The 18,928-nt window shown below is 41.4% G+C and overlaps 2 protein-coding genes across 3 annotated transcripts in view; both read right to left on the reverse strand.

The window, feature by feature from the left end:
• Nucleotides 1–12: 12 nt before the first annotated feature.
• Nucleotides 13–5,043, reverse strand: LOC311133565 (src-like-adapter 2). Its single transcript, XM_084167069.1, has 8 exons — nt 4,948–5,043; nt 4,493–4,607; nt 4,264–4,363; nt 3,257–3,343; nt 2,296–2,399; nt 1,971–2,123; nt 1,689–1,818; nt 13–1,520 (listed from the first exon to the last, which is right to left on the reverse strand). The coding sequence occupies exons 2-8, from the start codon at nt 4,563–4,565 to the stop codon at nt 1,382–1,384; spliced, it is 786 nt and encodes a 261-aa protein (XP_084023195.1). The 5' UTR covers nt 4,566–4,607; nt 4,948–5,043; the 3' UTR covers nt 13–1,381.
• A 4,398-nt stretch (nt 5,044–9,441) lies between these two features.
• The window catches only part of LOC311133189 (protein NDRG3-like), a 49,866-nt gene continuing 40,379 nt past the window's right edge, over nt 9,442–18,928 (reverse strand). Inside the window, exons 4-16 of one of the 2 annotated variants that reach the window (XM_084166637.1) lie at nt 17,969–18,074; nt 17,557–17,740; nt 17,383–17,443; nt 16,573–16,659; nt 14,341–14,397; nt 14,088–14,191; nt 13,902–13,967; nt 13,753–13,804; nt 13,535–13,582; nt 13,384–13,419; nt 13,231–13,282; nt 11,394–11,432; nt 9,442–10,828 (exon numbers count right to left, since the gene is read on the reverse strand). In XM_084166637.1, coding sequence (XP_084022763.1) covers nt 10,656–10,828; nt 11,394–11,432; nt 13,231–13,282; nt 13,384–13,419; nt 13,535–13,582; nt 13,753–13,804; nt 13,902–13,967; nt 14,088–14,191; nt 14,341–14,397; nt 16,573–16,659; nt 17,383–17,443; nt 17,557–17,740; nt 17,969–18,074 — 1,065 coding nt within the window. In that variant the 3' untranslated portion in view covers nt 9,442–10,655. The remainder of the gene's footprint in view (nt 10,829–11,393; nt 11,433–13,230; nt 13,283–13,383; nt 13,420–13,534; nt 13,583–13,752; nt 13,805–13,901; nt 13,968–14,087; nt 14,192–14,340; nt 14,398–16,572; nt 16,660–17,382; nt 17,444–17,556; nt 17,741–17,968; nt 18,075–18,928) is intronic. The other variant, XM_084166638.1, reaches the window with a different exon arrangement.

The raw sequence follows: 18,928 nt of genomic DNA on the forward strand, positions 1-18,928 counted from the left end.
TGAAACAAAACTGTCACTCAGAACTTTATTTATTTCTCATCCTCACCCGCACCAAACAAGCACATTTCTGGTAAAATGTCTGAGTTCGTTTCAAGTTATTTCAATTGTTGAACATGGGGATTTGTGAAACTTACTCCCCAGCCTTAATTGTCCTCATTTGCGCCAGCGAATAGCTAGCTAGCCGACTGGTAAAATGCTTCAAGGAGGGTGCAAGCAAGGCAATCGGGAGGAAGTGGTTCTTGTTAAGCAAGCAGTGTGACGTCCTTTACACAGACATGGCATTTCATTCATACAAACAGATTGCATATGAAACTAACAATTGGTTCTCCCTTTAGTCCAGATACAACATTATTGTATTTCAGTCATCTTCCTTCTTTGGTTCAAAAGAGACCAATGCATAGGGGTTTCTGTGTGGACAAACAGTATGAAACCTTCCATGAGCTGAAAGGAAGTGCTCCTCCTCACATCATAAGACCTCTCAGTTCCACTCAATGTATATAAACCCTGGATTGCTGATACTTTGTATTGGCCAATAAGAGCCTTTAAAGCCACCGTTGGCCATATTGTCACTCCAAGCAGCAGTTTCCCAAACTCTGTCTTGGGCCCCCCTTGAGTGCACCTTTTGGTTTTTGCCCTAGCACTACACAGCTGATTCAAATAACCAACTCATCATCAAGCTTTGGTTATTTGAATCAGCTGTGTAGTTATAGGGAAAAAACTAAAACCCGAGTTTGAGAAACCCTGCTCCATAGGAATGAATGGAATTCTACAGTATTTCAATTAAATGTTTCAAGGACAAAATTACACGTATTTAAGTATTTGTTGTTGTAGTGGGGCAGTAACATTAGTACTTATTATACTTTAAGGAAGTATGTTTTTATATATATTTTTCATTTTAAATGTTTATGTTTAGCTCACATCATATAACTTAAAAGTGTGCATTAAGGTGTCTGTAATAGAATAAACGTGGCAAAAACAAATGTAGACATTAATAAATGCATTTCTATAGCTTCCTAAATATTTTTTGCAAGGGTGGGGAAGTGACAAGATGGAGGCGCAACCCCTGTCAGTCATCTAGTGTATATATAAATCATTAGTTTCACCTTGTGAAATGTGCTCTTGAGAACAAGAACCGCTAGCATTAGAAGTGCCACGTAACACGGCTCCCTGTGGCTACCTGAACCCAAACCCATATTTAACCATCAAGACATGCTTGTAGTTTTCATTTTTTCATTGTGGTTGTAAATGGTAGGCTTACTTATTTTTAACTTCCTCTTTGCTTTTGTGTAGGTCACCCTTTCTGGCCTAGTACTGTTGGGCCGGGGCAGCAGCAGACCAGACAGTATTATGTATTATTATTTTAATTTCACAGTCTTCCCTCTCAACAGGTATCCCAGTGTTTGCCACAGTCCTGGCAGCTGGCCTCTGTCATGTAGTGGTATGAGCTCATGGCCTCCCTCAGCCCCTTGCTCACCAGAGAGTCCTGTGAATCCACTCTGGCATTACTGAAGATCATTGAGCTGGAAAGACAGAGGCAGGCACAAAGAATGTGATATAACTACCACCAGCATATGCATCATCTTACAATGTGAATTACAATGCAATTAATTGTAACAGTAACATAAATAGTGTGTAGATCACTTGGGACACAAAGTATGGTAGATGGAGAATTTAGGAATGTGCCCCACCTGTCTACGTCCTTCCAGTTGAGGGTGGGCCTCCTGATAGCTTTGGGATAGGGTCTGGTCATATTAGTATTGTTTGAGCCTTGGATGACGCAAGGCTCCCTCAGTAAACAGCACAACCCATCTGCTGACTCTGTGGATAGACATGTTTCCAAATGTTTAGAACATTCTCTATCCAAACAACTTATTACAGTACCATACAGTCCACCCTCTTTGCATACCAGAGTAAGAACTGTGCTATAATAATAATAATGCATTTGAGCCTGTCGATGGGCTTGTACCCACCAGAGTAGTGTTCCACCAATTGGCCCAGAGAGTAGAAGGTGAGGCTGGGGGAGATGTAGAACCAGCCGTTTTGGAGGCGACGGATGCGGTAGTGTTTCACTGTGCCCATGTACGAGGAGTCCGTCCTCCCAAGGACCGAGAGCGAGAAGGTGTCTGTGATCAAAAATAACACAAGACTCTTGTCACGCTACAACAATGAAACAGTGTACAAGTCCTAGGCTAGTTGTTGTGCTTATAGCTAACAAAAAAAAAAAAAAAAACATGACATAACATTCACTAAAATTAATTTAATGAAATGAGCCCTAAGCCATGAACATGGACTAACCTGTGTTTGTCTGACTCTGTCGGATCAGGAAAGCCCCTGTGTAATTGTGTGGCAGCAGCAGCAGCTCCTCTGCCTTTAACCTGCTGATGCCATTATACTGCCAACTGATTAAAGAGGGAGGAGAAAGATAAAATATTCACTATCAGAAGAAAAAGAACATAGGTCATTATATTTTTCACTCCTCTCCGCCCTACTAGGAAACTCCACTGGAACTACAGGTGCCATCATCCCCCACTGGGGGAGGAGTGACATAATTAGGACATTGATGATGTCATTCAGAACGAGAGAACATCTATTTCTCTTTCAAATTGATGCATTCTAATACCCACTCTCTAATGGCGGTGTCAGAGGAAGGCCCTCAAAATTGTCAAAGACTCCAGCCACCCTAGTCATAGACTGTTCTCTCTGCTACCGCACGGCAAGCGGTACCGGAGTGCCAAGTCTAGGTCCAAAAGACTTCTCAACAGCTTCTACCCCCAAGCCATAAGACTCCTGAACAGCTAATCATGGCTACCCGGACTATTTGCACTGCCCCCCCACCCCATCCTTTTTACGCTGCTGCTACTCTGTTAATGATTTATGCATAGTCACTTTAACTCTACCCACATGTACATATTACCTCAACTACCTCAACTAGCCGGTGCCCCCGCACATTGACTCTGCAACGGTACCCCCCTGTATTATTAGCCTCCCTACTGTTACTTTATTTTACTTCTGCTCTTTTTTTTCTCAACACTTTTTTTGTTGTTGTTTTATTTTTACTTTTTTTTTGTTAAAAATAAATGCACTGTTGGTTAAGGGCTGTAAGTAAGCATTTCACTGTAATGTCTGCACCTGTTGTATTCGGCGCATGTGACCAATAAAATTTGATTTGATTTGATTTGATGACATTCACTGATGTGTAAACAGCTGTGACAGTCAGAAATAAAAAAAACTTGAGAATAAGTAGTAGGTATCTTACCTGTTTATTACTTTGGCAGTGTTGTGGCTTGGGATGTAACTCTCATTGCCTGTTGTTGTGGATCGCACCATCCAAAAATCCCCATCACTGCAAATAAAGAGGTGCGTTCAACCAAACTATCACAAACTTTCACATACAGTAGGGTCAGAAATGATTGATGCCCTTGATAAAGATGAGCAAAAATGACTCTATAAAATAAATATGTCAAATACTGAGCTATATTGTATACTCCCAAAAATTGGAAAATTATATTATTTATATAAATACAATTGCTCAGATAAAGATATTCTGTTTTCTCAAAAAGGTATGGTTCAAAATTATTGACACCCCTGTTTTTAATACCTTTCGAGGATAACGGCCTTGCGAGGATAACAGTTTTATGATCTGGAGAACACATTGGGAGTGATCTTAGACCATTCCTCCATACAGAATCCTTCCAGATCCTTGATATCCTTAATCTGCGCTTATGGAACGCTTCAATTCAAACCACAGGTTTACAATGGATTTCAAGTCTGGAGACTGAGATGGCCTTTGCAAAATGTTGATTTTGTGGCCAATTAACAAATTCTTTGTGGATTTTGATGTGTCGTTATTGTTTTGCTGGAAGATCCACTTGCGGCCAAGTGTCAGCCTCCTGGCAGAGGCAACCAGGTTTCGGGATAAAATGTACTGGGTAAAGTTCATGATGCCGTTGACCTAAACAAGGGCCCCAGGACCAGTGGAAGTAAAATAGCCCCATAAATTTAAAGATCCACCACCATATTTTACAGTAGGTATGGGGTTCTTTTCTGCTTATGCATTCTCATTTCGACACAAACAAACCACCACTCTGAGCAATTGTATTATTATAAAATAATATAATTTCCTATTTTTTTTGTGTGCATAAAATATTGCTCATTATTTGAATAATATATTTGATACAGTCATTTTTGCTCATCTTTATCAAGGGTGTCAATCATTTCGGACACCATTGTATATGTACAGCTCCATGCGTGTATGCCACTTACTCTGATAACACAGTGAGCCTCTCCCCCATGCGGATGGCGGATTCCAAGGGACCTTGGGACGGGAAGTCATAGAGGGACACCACCATGGGCTTGTTATTGTCTAAAAAAGGAAGAATGATTTGTAATAGTTGCAATCAGCATTCACACTGGGTGGTTGATGATTTCAGATTAGGTTAACAAATTCAAGAATTCAGAAGACCTATGGAGGAAGCTGGGCATTTGGTCTTACCTGACATTGCAGGTTCAGTTAGATTCTCAAGGGTTGGCATATTGGATCGGACTTTGACGGGGCAATTCCCCATGACCAGCTGTTCTCTAGCTATATGTCTGTATGTCTCTATAGGCTGAGAGAGAGAAAGAAGTGTAGTGTCATTTATCTTCTCTTGTCATATGGCTAACTAAAACAAGATGACACATGAAGAGAAATAACCACAACTAGAAACTATAATTTCCTCAATAACCTGAAGTTTACATTTTTTTAAAAATTATGACGAGCCTTGTACATATTCATTACTATCTAAATATTAACTCTGAAAAAATAAAATAGTTGGGTGCACTTTACAATACACAGGCCTTAGAACAGTATAATTACCAGTGGAATAACTTGTTATTAGTATAAATGCAATACAAAGTGCTTCCATAGTATGTTAGTGGGTTATAAAGTAAAACTGAAAATGTACTCACCTTATTGAAAGAGAATACGTCTCACTCCTCTTCACCGTTGCTTAGGAGACTACTCCGTTTATGCAGATGTGGCATATGGGTAGATAGATACAAGACAGAGGCTCACTCGCTGAGGACAGGTTTTTATGTCTCTAGTAGCTTCCTGTGACACCCAATGCCCTGACATCCTGACACAAAGCAATGTGTGGGTGTGTGCGCGTGTGTATGGAGGGTTGACATTTTATATGTCAATAACATTGCATTTCTGCATAAGTGCATAAGTGCACAAAAAACATGAGATCAATATTCTGCTTAAATTACAAACTAAGCCTTTTTCCCCAGGCTAACGTAATCTGTTAGCAATCAGCATCAGAGCTTTGAGTCATGAATACACCACATGAACGTATAGGCCTACAAAATACAGTGCCTTCGGAAAGTATTCAGACTCCTTGACTTTTTCCACATTTTGTTAGGTTACAGCCTTATTCTAAAATTGATTAAATAGTTTTTTCCCCTCATCAATATACACACGATACCCCATAATGACAAAGCAAAAACAGTTTTTTAGACGTTTCTGCTAATTTATAAAAAAAAAAAAAAAAAACGGAAATATCACATTTACATAAGTATTCAGACCCTTTACTCAGTACTTTGTTGAAGCACCTTTTGCAGCGATTATAGCCTCAAGTCTTCTTGGGTATGATGCTACAAGCATGGCACACCTGTATTTGGGGAGTTTCTCCCATTCTTCTCTGCAGATCCTCTCAAGCTCTGTCAGGTTGGATGGGGAGCGTTGCTGCACAGCTATTATCAGGTCTCTCCAGAGATGTTTGATCGGGTTCAAGTCTGGGCTCTGGCTGGGCCACTCAAGGACATTCAGAGACTTGTCCCGAAGCCACTCCTGCTTTGTCTTGGCTGTGTGCTTAGGGTAGTTGTCCTGTTGGAAGGTGAACCTTCACCCCAGTCTGAGGTCCTGAGCGCTCTGGTGCAGGTTTTCATCAAGGATCTCTCTGTACTTTGCTCTGTTCATCTTTCCCTCGATTCTGACTTGTCTCCCAGTCCCTGCCGCTGAAAACCATCCCCACAGCATGATGCTGCCACCATCATGCTTCACCGTAGGGATGGTGCCAGGTTTCCGTCTGGTTTCCAACAGACACTGGAAGACAAATTCACCTTTCAGCAGTACAATAACCTAAAACACAAGGCCAAATACACACTGAAATTGCTTACCAAGACGACATTGAATGTTCCTGAGTGGCCTAGTTACAGTTTTGACTTAAATCACCTTGAGAATCTATGGCAAGAATTGAAAATGGCTGTCTAGCAATGATCAACAACCAACTTGACAGAAGTTGAAGAATTAAAAAAAGAATAATGTGCAAATATTGTACAATCCAGGTGTGCAAAGCTCTTGGCTCAGGGGTGTGAATACTTATGTATACCGAACAAAAATATAAACGCAACATGTAAAGTGTTGGTCCCATGTTCCATGAGCTGAAATAAAAGATCCCAGACATTTTATATACGCACAAAAAGCTTATTTCTCTCAAATGTTGTGTACAATTTTGTTTACATCCCTGTTAGTGAGCATTTCTCCTTTGCCAAGATAATCCATCTACCTGACAGGTGTGACATATCAAGAAGTTGATTAAACAGCATGGTCATTACACAGGTGCACCTTGTGCTGGGGACAATAAAAGGCCACTCTAAAATGTGCAGTTTTGTCACACAACACAATGCCACAGATGTCTCAAGTTTTGAGGGAGAATGCAATTGGCATGCTGACTGCAGGAATGTCCACCAGAGCTGTTGCCAGATAATTTAATGTTCATTTCTCTACCATAAGCCATAATGTCACTTTAGAGAATTTCGCAGTACGACCAACCGGCCTCACAACTGCAGACCACGTGTAACCACGCCAGCCCAGGACCTACACATCTGGCTTCTTTACCTGCGGGATCGTCTGAGACCAGCCAGCCAGACAGCTGATGAAACTGAGGAGTATTTCTGTCCGTAATAAAGCCCTTTTTGTGGGAAAAAAGTAATTCTGATTGGCTGGGCCTGGCACCCACCCATGATTGCGCCCCTGCCCAGTCATGTGAAATCCATAGATAAGGGCCTAATTAATTCATTTCAATTGACTGATATCCTTATATGAACTGTAACTCAGTATTGTTGTATGTTGCGTTTATATTTTTGATCAGTATAAATTACATATTTCTGTATTTCATTTTCAATAAATTTGCTAAATATTTCACTTTATCATTACGGAGTTTTGTGTGTATATTGGTGAGAAAAATAAATACATTTAATCAATTTTAAATTCAGGCTGTATCACAACAAAATGTGGAATAAGTCAAGGGGAATTAATAATTTCTGAAGGCAGTGTATGTACGTATGTGCACATACAGTTGAAGTCGGAAGTTTATATACATTTAGGTTGGAGTCATTAAAACTTGTTTTTCAACCCCTCCACACATTTCTTGTTAATAAACTATAGTTTTGGCAAGTCGGTTAGGACATCTACTTTGTGCATGACACAATACACTTTTCCAACAATTGTTTACAGACAGATTATTTAACTTAGAATTCACTGTATCACAATTCCAGTGGGTCAGAAGTTTACATACACTAAGTTGACTGTGCCTTTAGACAGCTTGGAAAATTCCAGAAAATGATGTCATGGCTTTAGAAGCTTCTGATAGGCTAATTGGCATCATTTGAGTCAATTGGAGGTGTACCTGTGGATGTATTTCAAGGCCTACCTTTAAACTCAGTGCCTCTTTGCTTGACATCATGGGAAAATCAAAAGAAATCAGCCAAGACCTCAGAAAAATAATTGTAGACCTCCACAAGTCTGGTTCATCCTTGGGAGAAAACGCCTGAAGGTACCACGTTCATCTGTACAAACAATAGTATGCAAGTATAAACACCATGGTACCACGCATCCTAACGCTCAGGAAAGAGACGCGTTCTGTCTCCTAGAGATGAACGTACTTTGGTGCGAAAAGTGCAAATCAATCCCAGAACAACAGCAAAGGACCTTGTGAAGATGCTGGAGGAAACAGGTACAAAAGTATCTATATCCACAGTAAAACGAGTCCTATATCGACATAACCTGAAAGGCCGCTCAGCAAGGAAGAAGCCACTGCTCCAAAACCGCCATAAAAAAGCCAGACTACGGTTTGCAACTGCACATGGGGACAAAGATCGTACTTTTTGGAGAAATGTCCTCTGGTCTGATGAAACAAAAATATAACTGTTTGGCCATAATGACCATCATTATGTTTGGAGGAAAAAGGGGGTTGCTTGCAAGCCGAAGAACACCATCCCAACCGTGAAGCACGGGGGTGGCAGCATCATGCTGTGGGGGTGCTTTGCTGCAGGAGGGTCTGGTGCACTTCACAAAATAGATGGCATCATGAGGAAGGAAAATGATGTGGATATATTGAAGCAACATCTCAAGACATCAGTCAGGAAGTTAAAGCTTGGTCGCAAATGGGTCTTCCAAATGGACAATGACCCCAAGCATACTTCCAAAGTTGTGGCAAAATGGCTTAAGGACAACAAAGTCAAGGTATTGGAGTGGCCATCACAAAGCCCTGACCTCAATCCTATAGAAAATATGTGGGCAGAACTGAAAAAGCATGTGCGAGCAAGGAGGCCAAACCTGACTCAGTTACACCAGCTCTGTCAGGAGGAATGGGCCAAAATTCAAAACTTATTGTGGGAAGCTTGTGGAAGGCTACCCGAAACGTTTGACCCAAGTTAAACAATGTAAACTTCTGACCCACTGGGAATGTGATGAAAGAAAGAAATAAAAGCTTAAATCACTCTCTACTATTATAGTGGTGATCCAAACTGACCTAAGACAGGGAATTTTTACTAGGATTAAATGTCAGGAATTGTGAAAAACTGAGTTTAAATGTATTTGGCTAAGGTGTGTGTAAACTTCCGACTTCAACTGTAGATGGAACGCAATGTTTCCATATAGGCTGTTGGACATCAGATAGGAGGAGAGAATCTGACTCATAAAGGATGATAATCTATTTTGTCTTGACCTAAACCCAACTGATTAAGACCTGATGGACTCAGATGGAACGTCTTAGTGAGACGCAGAAATGAGATGTACTACATGTTTGCACTCTCAGTGGTTAGCTGAAATGGAAATAAGAGTCAACTTCAGAGAACCTTCTCTGAGCTACGGCATAGCTGACCGTTCTACTTTATTTTTAGAGCAAGCTAAAAATAGCCTGCCCTCACCGTTTACATGCAGTTTGAGGTCAATCAATGTAAGAGTGAAAGAGAAAAAGCTCACATGCGGTTGGAAACTATTGACCATGTTCCTTTAAGGCTTCTACCAAGACAAAACAGAAGCGTGTCAACTATTTTAGTCTGAAATGCAGAACATTGATTCTTTTTCTCAACCCTTTGCAACTTTTAGATAGATTTTCTGGTGTGTTTGGTTATGCGTGTAGTGGAAACACTTGAAGATATGAACACAAACCAAGGGGCCATTTTACATCTTCTAGCTTTATTTAGTAGTATAGTAGTATAAATGAGTTGAATTGGCAGACCGTGATAAGCACCACTGGGCCCCTCAGTGACGACTGAACACATTTCCACATTATAACAGGCTTGTTAAGTTGTTATTCATTGTGTATGTCCACTCAAGAGATGAGTGAACGGACTATAAAAACAAAAATGTAAAACAGAAAAAGATGACATCAATTACAAAATAAAAATGATTTTTAAAACACAGATGAAAGGAGAAGTGATTGCATCTACACAATCACGTTGGCCGACGGTTCTTTCCCATTGACTTTCTTTACATTTTTGCATATTCCTAAAAATCAAGTATAATGTTCTAGAACAACCAAAATACAGTGCATTTATTCTGTCATTTGGGCCACTATAACCTGCCATTTGGAAAACAACACAATGCAGAGAAATGTACAGGAAATCATTAATCTTGTTTGCACCCAGCTCGAGTGATCATTCTACAGTGTGAATGGAGTGACTCGGCAGAGCAGAGCAGTGCAGCAAGGTACAGTACAGGAAAACACACATCTACACTATGCCACACAATCAAAGGAGGCGTGTGTTCACAGTTCACAACATATAAAAAGATATGTGTCTAAATATGTGCAAAGAATGAAGGTTTTAAGTGTAAATGTGTTCTAGATCATAGTATAAGAGAAGGAAGAGGAATGTGTATTTGGACTACGGTGGATGTGAGAGATGGGACTCTTCAACCCCTCCTGTGCTGAGGAACCAATCCTATACACAAAGACACATGGTGAACCAAATAAATACAATATGTGAAAAACAACAATTGGAACAAAGGAGGGACGTACAGTAATTGAAACTGGGAGAATAAGTCTCCAGATTCACTTGCACAAGACACATGCACACATATAAAATGGGAAACAGTTAGGTGGGGGATCGTATCATCTAGACCCTTGAAGTATACAGTATATCTGATTCATCCTTTATTTTGTCCCCTCTGCTTATGACTCGAAGTTTGACATGTATACAGTTTTATATTTAATATTCATTTGTATATATGCTCATATTTATCACACAATTCATCACAGAATCCCCTGGCATTGAGTAGCTTTGGAGCAGGGTAGGAGAGAGAGAGACTGGGAGACATAAGTTACTGAAGGAAGAGAGGGGCACCGGTGAGGGCTGCTACCCTGTGTGGAGTGAGGGAGAGATGGGGAGATTTAGCAGGAGACCTCCATGGTCTGGGGCCCAGGCTGGTTGTCCAGGCCCCCAGTGGTGTTGGCTCTCTCCAGCAGGCTGTTGAGGTTGCGGCTGCGGATGCTGTCCATGGAGGTGATGCTGGAGGAGGAGGTGGTGCGGGATCGGACCAGACGACTCATTCCAGCCGCGGGCACTACGACAACACAGGAGTGTTAACATTCCAGTCACAATGCAGAGCACTTCATGCAATGCAGGAAGCATGATGATGTGTTCCCTCCGTTAGGGAATTACATCGATACATCATACAAATACTGCAGATTTCACCATGCAGACAAATCTGAGGGACCAATAAAAGAAAGAAAAATACTTCAGCACCACACACACACAACTACAGTATGCAAGCCGAAGACACTGACAAGCATGTCTTGTAAAAAAGCAATACAATAATAGCATAAAGCACTGAAAAAATAGAGAAAAGGCTAAATTAAGCAAAACTAGCACATTGTGCAACAATAGGAAAAATATCTAACACAAGTTTCATGCTTAAAGGAGTCACATAACCACCTAAACAAATGTCAAAGTATGCAGACATTTCTCCACTTAATTGAACAATACAGATGACCGAAAATACCAATATGTCATGATGTTAAATGGACTTTCTGAGCATACATTGACATTCATGTAATGTGTGTTAGGTTGAATGGAGGCTGGTATTTGGCCAACTGGTCTAAAACTGCTACTGCTTTAAAACCTGGTACCTGATTCGTTGCTCAGGTGACTGAGAAGAATGTAGGGAACTGTTAGCATTGATGGAGGGTGGAAAGGATTGAAAGAAGAAGAAAGGAGAACATATTGAACGGAAATACGGTTTATGAAGGTTGAGGTAATGAATAGAAGTTATTTTGAAGGAAAAGACAACTGCTGTATACCAGAGAGACAAAATAAATAAAAAATCAATGTGTTCTTCCTGTCTGATTCTGGGGTAGGGGAGAGACAGGCATAGCCCAAAGGGACAAAGCAGAATTTCGGCCAATACTCAATGGGTCCTTACAGCGAAACTACACTAACACCGTGACGAGCGCGTACCCTCATACATCTGTCAACGTGGTTTACAGGGTGCTGCACTGGGAGCGTGACGAGATGCGTTAATGTCATGGCATAGGTTTCATAATGGGAAGATTTATTTTCATTCGGCCACACTTCATAATAGGAAGATATTCTTGCAACCTCTGCAACTAAGTTGCTGTAATTAAAATGATTTGAAGTAGCTAGTTACATCAACAATTGTGTCAACTGATCTGTCTTTTTAATACAAGCCTAAAATGTGATACCAGACCTTTCAATGTGTGTAGGGTGATTGTAGCTATTTTCCTACTTAGTTTTAGGATTCTTGAGATTACTTATGAATGTATATTTGATATTATGTGCTTATTTCTGTACATCTACGTCTCTGCAACGCTCTCGCTGCCGAAGACAACGAACTTGAAGTGTAAAACTATGCTGGTTCAAATTAACCTTGCTTCGCAGACGTGCTGCTTTTGCGTGTGGTATAACATATCTCATAGATCACTGTGAGAAGAGGCTTTAATCAACTCTAATCTGGCAGTGACATTTCCTAATCTAATCATCAATCAAATGTATTTATAAAGCCCTTTTTACATCAGCAGATGTCACAAAGTGCTTATACAGAAACCCAGCCTAAAACCCCAAACAGCAAGCAATGCAGATGTAGGAACACGATGGTTAGGAATAACTCCCTAGAAAGGCAGGAACCTAGGAAGAAACCTAGAGAGGAACCAGGCTCTGAGGGGTGGCCAGTCCTCTTCTGGCTGTGTCTCTGCAGGGAGTGACTCTGTGCTGCCTGGCCTTTACCAGTGACACCTGGGGCTGCAGGCAGCACTCCCACTGAGGAGGGATGGGGGAGAAAACAGAAGAGCCTAGTACCATAGAAATGCTGTGCTGGTGAATGAGAGGTGAAAACATTTGTGTCACAGGAAGAGCTGCATCTTAAACAATTTGGTTAGAAAACAAACAAAAACACACAAGGCAATGCAAGAGAGTCTCTCCTACGCAGAATTGAACAGGAAGTCAATTGCTGTTCAGAACATCTTTGTTGCTAGTCATTCATGCCACAAGCACTGTTTCTCACCTACTAAGAACTGAGGCTATGCAACACTGCAAAGATGAAAGAGGAAATTACGTTAGCTGTGAGGCGTGAGGCGTGAGGAGCGGCCTCCTCCGTGACCAGTGTGATAAAAAGAGAGGGTCCTTTCAGACACGACTGGCTGCACTCCAAACCCAGGAGGGGGTCTGGCAAAGGCTCATGGGAAACCGTGATGAAAACAATACTCATTTGCGCAACAGTTGTTATTTTGCTCACGTCGACAGGAAATACACTGAGAACACAGATCTTAACCACAAATGTGTACAACAGCTTGTTAGTGGATAATCAATACGCAAGAGTAAAATTCAAAGGTAGCAACCAGTTACTAGCCACAAGTGGCCAGAGACATTATATATATTTTTAAGTATGCTAGAAAGGAGTGGTTATTGAGATCACACATTTACAAAGAAAAGTAAGAGTTGTGTACTTACTATAACCCATACCCTGAACAAAGTACTTGAAGGCCTCTGCCAGTTTCCCAGGCTGTTGAGGAGACGACATGTTAGTTATCAATGTAAATCCATTTTTTATAAAAACACACACACAAGGATATAATAACACGATTTCAGATGCTCAAACCTCACCTGCACAACCTGAGGCAAGCCTCCACAATCAGCCATCTACAGAGAGAGAGAGAGGGGAGAAAGAGAGAGAACTTCCGAGTCACTACACATGTAATAGTTTAGCATAAAATATTAATGCATGACACACACAGGATGACATGCTTCACCTCACCTTAAACAGTGTAGTCTTGGTTGGATTTAACCTGGAATTGCACTCCACCTGAAACAAGGTTAAAGAGAGTTAGTGGACAAAACTTAATCACATAAAGGAACTGATATTCAACATTTAGTTCCATCATCATACTATATATATATATATATATATACAAGCATGTAGAAGCGCATGATCCATAGTCACAAGCTAAACAACAACCACCCTAAATAACTCACCACTGCCTCCACTGCAGGAGATGTGTCTCCAACCACCAACAGAGAAGGGCACCTGGAGGGGAAGAGAAGAGTTTCCTTAAGCACTGTGAGTTACAACAGGTCCGTTTGAGCATACTGCCGAAGACACGGTAAAACCGGTTCAAACTCACGTCAGTGTGTTCACTGTGTCCTCATTCACACCAATGACTGGCCTCTCGATTTCTAAATCCCGACGACTGTCATTGAAAAAAAGAGAAAAAAAGGTTAATGCCACATTTAGTCAGCCAGTAGTAGAGTCAGCGAGTACGGTGGGCAGGAGTGGATCCCTGCCCCGTCTCCACTCCTGCCTAGCGTACCCGTTGTAGGAGGCACAGAAGAGGGCCAGGTTGTCCTGGTTGATGTCCTGGGCGATGTGAAGGCGGTAGGTCTGGATCAGCTCCTGGTTGTCTGTTAGCTCATCCTGGGGGAACACACAAGGCATCAGTATGGCTGTGTGTGTGGATGGTATCATGATGTCATCTTAGATGTTTCAAACCAGGTTAGTTTTTAGTATATTATCAAAGGTGAATGGAACTCAAAGGTGGGCAGATGCCAACCCATCATACTCACAGTGCTGAAGTGGTGAGCCATCACTGTGTCCACGATGTTACTGGTCCACCCAGAGAGCTGAAGAGAAAAAAACAGGACAAGGTCTAAGTAATGCATAGCTAGGGCTGTGGCATGAAATTAAGTCTGCCGGTCTCACGGTAATTAACAAACACATTTAGCATCTCCAGGCCTCCACGCATACAAGCTGTATAAAATCCACTGATGCACGCCTTTGGAACTTCTACATTTAAACAAAGTCTAATAAATCAATTTAATATACACCATCACAAATAAATCCATTATTTATTTTAGTCAGGTCGAAAGAAACATTATGATAGGAAGAATTTTTTTTCTTCTCAAGAACAGAATATGAGTTGGCCTACTGTAGGCCTATGTTATCTGGCTATGGTCCATGCCGTAGGCCTGTTCATTTAGCTGACAAGATATGCTTATAAGTCCCATACCATTATTTTATATTATATGATTTTATAGTAAGAAGTATATAATTGAACTTAAAATAGAAAGGATATTCTTCCCATTCCAGAGCGAGTGCGCATATGAAGTGGCTTTGTTGAGCGTAAAAGTTATAATTTGAAACAGGCCTCATATGCTAGATTTAGAGTTATGTGGCAACTTTAGTTTTGAACGATACAAACCTTAGAATGTCTTAAAAATCTAAACATATATGGGCTGCATGATGCGACTATAGGCTATTGATGATTTGAGAAAGTCGCAAAAAAAGCTTGCTCTCTGTTCCTTGCCTCAGGCTGAACAGCTGTTCTCTCCACAAGTGATCATATTTTCACCCATCAGACTATTCTCAATTTAATCTTGTCTTTCCTAATATGTAAAATTCGTTTTGATTTAGAATGGCCCAATGGGCAGGAACAGGGGCGGGGGAAAAAATACATGTCATCTGTATGCACTCGATTAGCGAATGGAGGCCACGCGCTTTCCCGCCGGTCCGTTTTTCAATGATGCTGGGTAGGCTACTTCGGTTTTATAGTGGAGCTGTGTTTAATATGAGCTGCTGAGAAATAAATATAAGAACACTTATTTCATTCCAGGCATCAACTACTGTTTAAGGAGAATGCTCTCGCTGCGCAACAGGTGATATTCCGCCCAAACTCTGTATGCCATGGGCTCTCCAACCCTGTTCCTGCAGCTACCCAGTGCTTAAATTTCGGAAACTAAGTGAAATCTGTTCGGGAACACCTACAGTAACATGTTTTTGCAACAAAACATATTTCACTAAACTGTTGACAGCCCCTCTGCGCACTTGAGAAAGGAATAAAGGATAGAGAGGAGGAGATGGAAATGCATGATGGTGAGATATTCTGTATAGCTAAAAAGGTAACGTGTCACCCATTTAATTATGAAAATATAAAAAAATCCCTATTACTAGGCTATTCAAAATCAAATACAAATTCACTATAATTATAGGGTAACTGTAAGCCGCCCTGCACAAATCAATGAACCAACAGCATCGCCTAGGGTTATACATTCTCTCCCAGACTAGTGTATAGAAATATTGGAGCGTAGCATAAGGTAACCAGTCCATCCAGCATGAATAATAATACAGTCCACACAAAGGTTATTACTCTAATTTGTTTAATTTTGGAGTACAGGCTAGACCAATTATGCACCATTTATGTTTTTCTGCCATGGGTAATATGCGGTAGCTATGTATTGTATAATGGCACAATCATCATTTTTATTCAGGGTTTTTTTCAGGCTTGGGCTTATAAGCCTATGCCTATGCATAAGCTTTAATATTTGAATTAATCATCACCTTAGAAAGCGCTGTCAATTTAGTTGTATAAGGCTTTGAAACATCATCCACAACTACCATGTTTTACACTCAGTTTCAACCTGCTGTTGAACTTCTTTCTTCAAATTGATCATCACAGTGAGGTGAGTTTTAAAAGCATGATACTGTTTTGATGATAACTGTCTGATGCGATTTTTGATTTCATTTGCATTGATGGTTAGAGGGACAATGGAGCCCTGAGTACCAGGCCATTAGGACCCGATAGTCGATAGTGAGTTGGGTACTACCAAAACATGTCCAGAGTGCATAAAAGGAGATTACCGTGTGAATTTTACTGCGGTCATGACTCATGACTGCCGGTGTGACGGAAATATGGTCACTGCAACAGCCCTACGCATAGCTAAGGTGACAGTCTTCTAGGAGATTAAAAGGATCTATGGCTTTGTCTTTAAAGATGGGTGATTGGTTAGAGGACTACTGACCTTGGAGGCAGCCCAGTCGATCCATCCCTCGGCACACGGATCCACGTTGATCAGAACCAGGCCCTCTACCAGAGTAGGGTTGTTCAGCTGCAGATGAGAGGAACAACATGTCAGCCCCCAACATGAGGTGAAGTAGCATAGCAGCATTCCAGTCTTCCTACATAGTTTAGTAATAAGGAATGAAGATGATGATGAACATCTCAGGAAGATGTAGTGGCGTTAAAACTGCATTCAGAATGCTACAAACTTTTGTCATTTTCAAGAAATGCCAGATGTATCAACAGAGGCTGCTGAGATGCGGGTTACCTGAAACTACATGTTAATATCAAATGCAACAACAGCTGTTACCAATCTAGCTACCTTGTTTCCATTTTACTCCAACCCCTAACTGATGGAATTTGAAAATAAATGTTGAGCAGACCCCCAAGAGGAACATCAAACACTGTGATTCCTAAATCCTCCAGACTATTTCCACCCTGTCCTCCTTCTCGTGCTCTCTCGCTCCACTCATTGTCTTTCTCCTCTCTTCTAGAGAATGCAGCAGAACTAAAATAAGCCAGGCATTGAGTGCAGAAAGAAAAAGAACATGAGAGATGGCGAGAGAATAACAAGGTGATTCACCCCCCTCAGAATGGCACGGTTTATAATAGACAAGAGGACTGGTGAAATACTGCTGTGTGGGTTGGATGTTCAGACTGTGGAGGAAGCTACAATAGACCAGACAGAGATGAACTGAGAGAGACAGGTGATTTAGAAAAAGAAAATGGACAGTAGATTAGAGAGCTGCTGTCAAGTGTTAAGTAGACTTACTGCAAACCGGGATAGGATGTAGGCTCCTGCTCCCACGCCAATCCCAATCACACTGTTCACCCTGTGGACATCAGGAAATACATCACCCCATCAACAACACCAACTTACTGGCATTCCACTGGTTTATCCATCACAACCTAAATGAGTCAAGTTGTCAATTTCCATGTCACTCACTTGAGCTGAGTCATAACCGAGGGCAGCATCTCAGACAGTTCGTCCATGGTCGGGTACTGGTACCCGGTGGGGAAGGGTGCTGCCGCCTCCTGCTGTCCGGGGGCGTCCACATGGACCACAGCAAAGTGCTGCGTGATCTCCTGCATGTCCTCAAAGTTAAACAGCGTGTTGAAGCACGACTTATCTGCACAGAGAAGGGACCAAAAGGATAGTAATGCAAATCCAGTCATTAGATATAAAGAAGTAAACCTAGAAATAAGATACACAAGAATGGCACAAACCTATCATACATAAAACACAAATCCATGGCATAAACCTACAAGTAATACTTATAGAAGTTGGTACATGTTGTACATGTTTATAACCACACTGTGTCTTAGATAATAGTATTAGGGTTAATTTGCACACTCACGGTTGAGGCCAATGTCATGGTAGGTGAGGATGACTGGCCGGTTGCCCTTGTGAACGCCCCTCATGGTCACATGGAGCACGCCATGCTGAGTCTCGATATCATGCTCCTGCAGCCAATCAGAGGAGAACAGACAGGTCAGGGCGTTGGTAGACAGATCTGAACAGTACGGAGGTAGGGAGGGAGCCATCCTGGTGTCCAGACCGACATGTTCCCATTTCCAAACTGACTCCTAGGCCCTTGAGGTCCTTCACCATACTGTCTTTTCTTATCCAATCTTTTTCAATCTACACCAAGTGCCTCAGGGTCTGTGTAGGGGGATCTGGAGTGGGTTTGATGTGGATATTTATGGATTCATATTCTAATTACAGCTTACTACATCATGCATCAGATATGAGAAAGACAATAAAGGCCAAACAAATTGACAATCCAATCATGAGAGAGTCCTTATGATTGAGTATGTACAGACTACAGAGCTTCCAGTCTCCTTTCCAGAGCCCTCAGACGGGAGGAGGAGGAGCACAGAGTGTGCACTGGGCAGAGGATCAGCTGGTTCCCTTGGAGATTTTAAAATGCACTGCACCCCGAGGTATTACTGTACAAAAATCCAGTGTCATCGCCTCCTCTGGAAGCTGCCACTGCAGGGAGGAGTAGCCCTCTTCTATTAAAATTCAGACTGAAACTTTTTACTCCATGCCTCTCTGCACTAAATAACTTCCTTTCTTAAAAAGAGACTGAACCCTAAAATTACACAGAGACAGAGACTAGAGCCATCCATAAAATGATGAATGATTTTTATGATTCCAAGTCTGTGCATTAAGGTTTTCAGTGTAACCGAGTCAGATAATAATCTGGCTGACCAGGGCAAATTAGACCCAAAAAGATGCCAGCAATAAACTGCCATCTTTCTGAGCTTCATCACATATCATGACTTAAAACAGGAAGTGATGCAATACACCAAGG

Source organism: Coregonus lavaretus (genome assembly GCF_964263955.1).
Source record: "Coregonus lavaretus genome assembly, chromosome: 8".
NCBI classification, from domain to species: Eukaryota; Metazoa; Chordata; class Actinopteri; order Salmoniformes; family Salmonidae; genus Coregonus; species Coregonus lavaretus.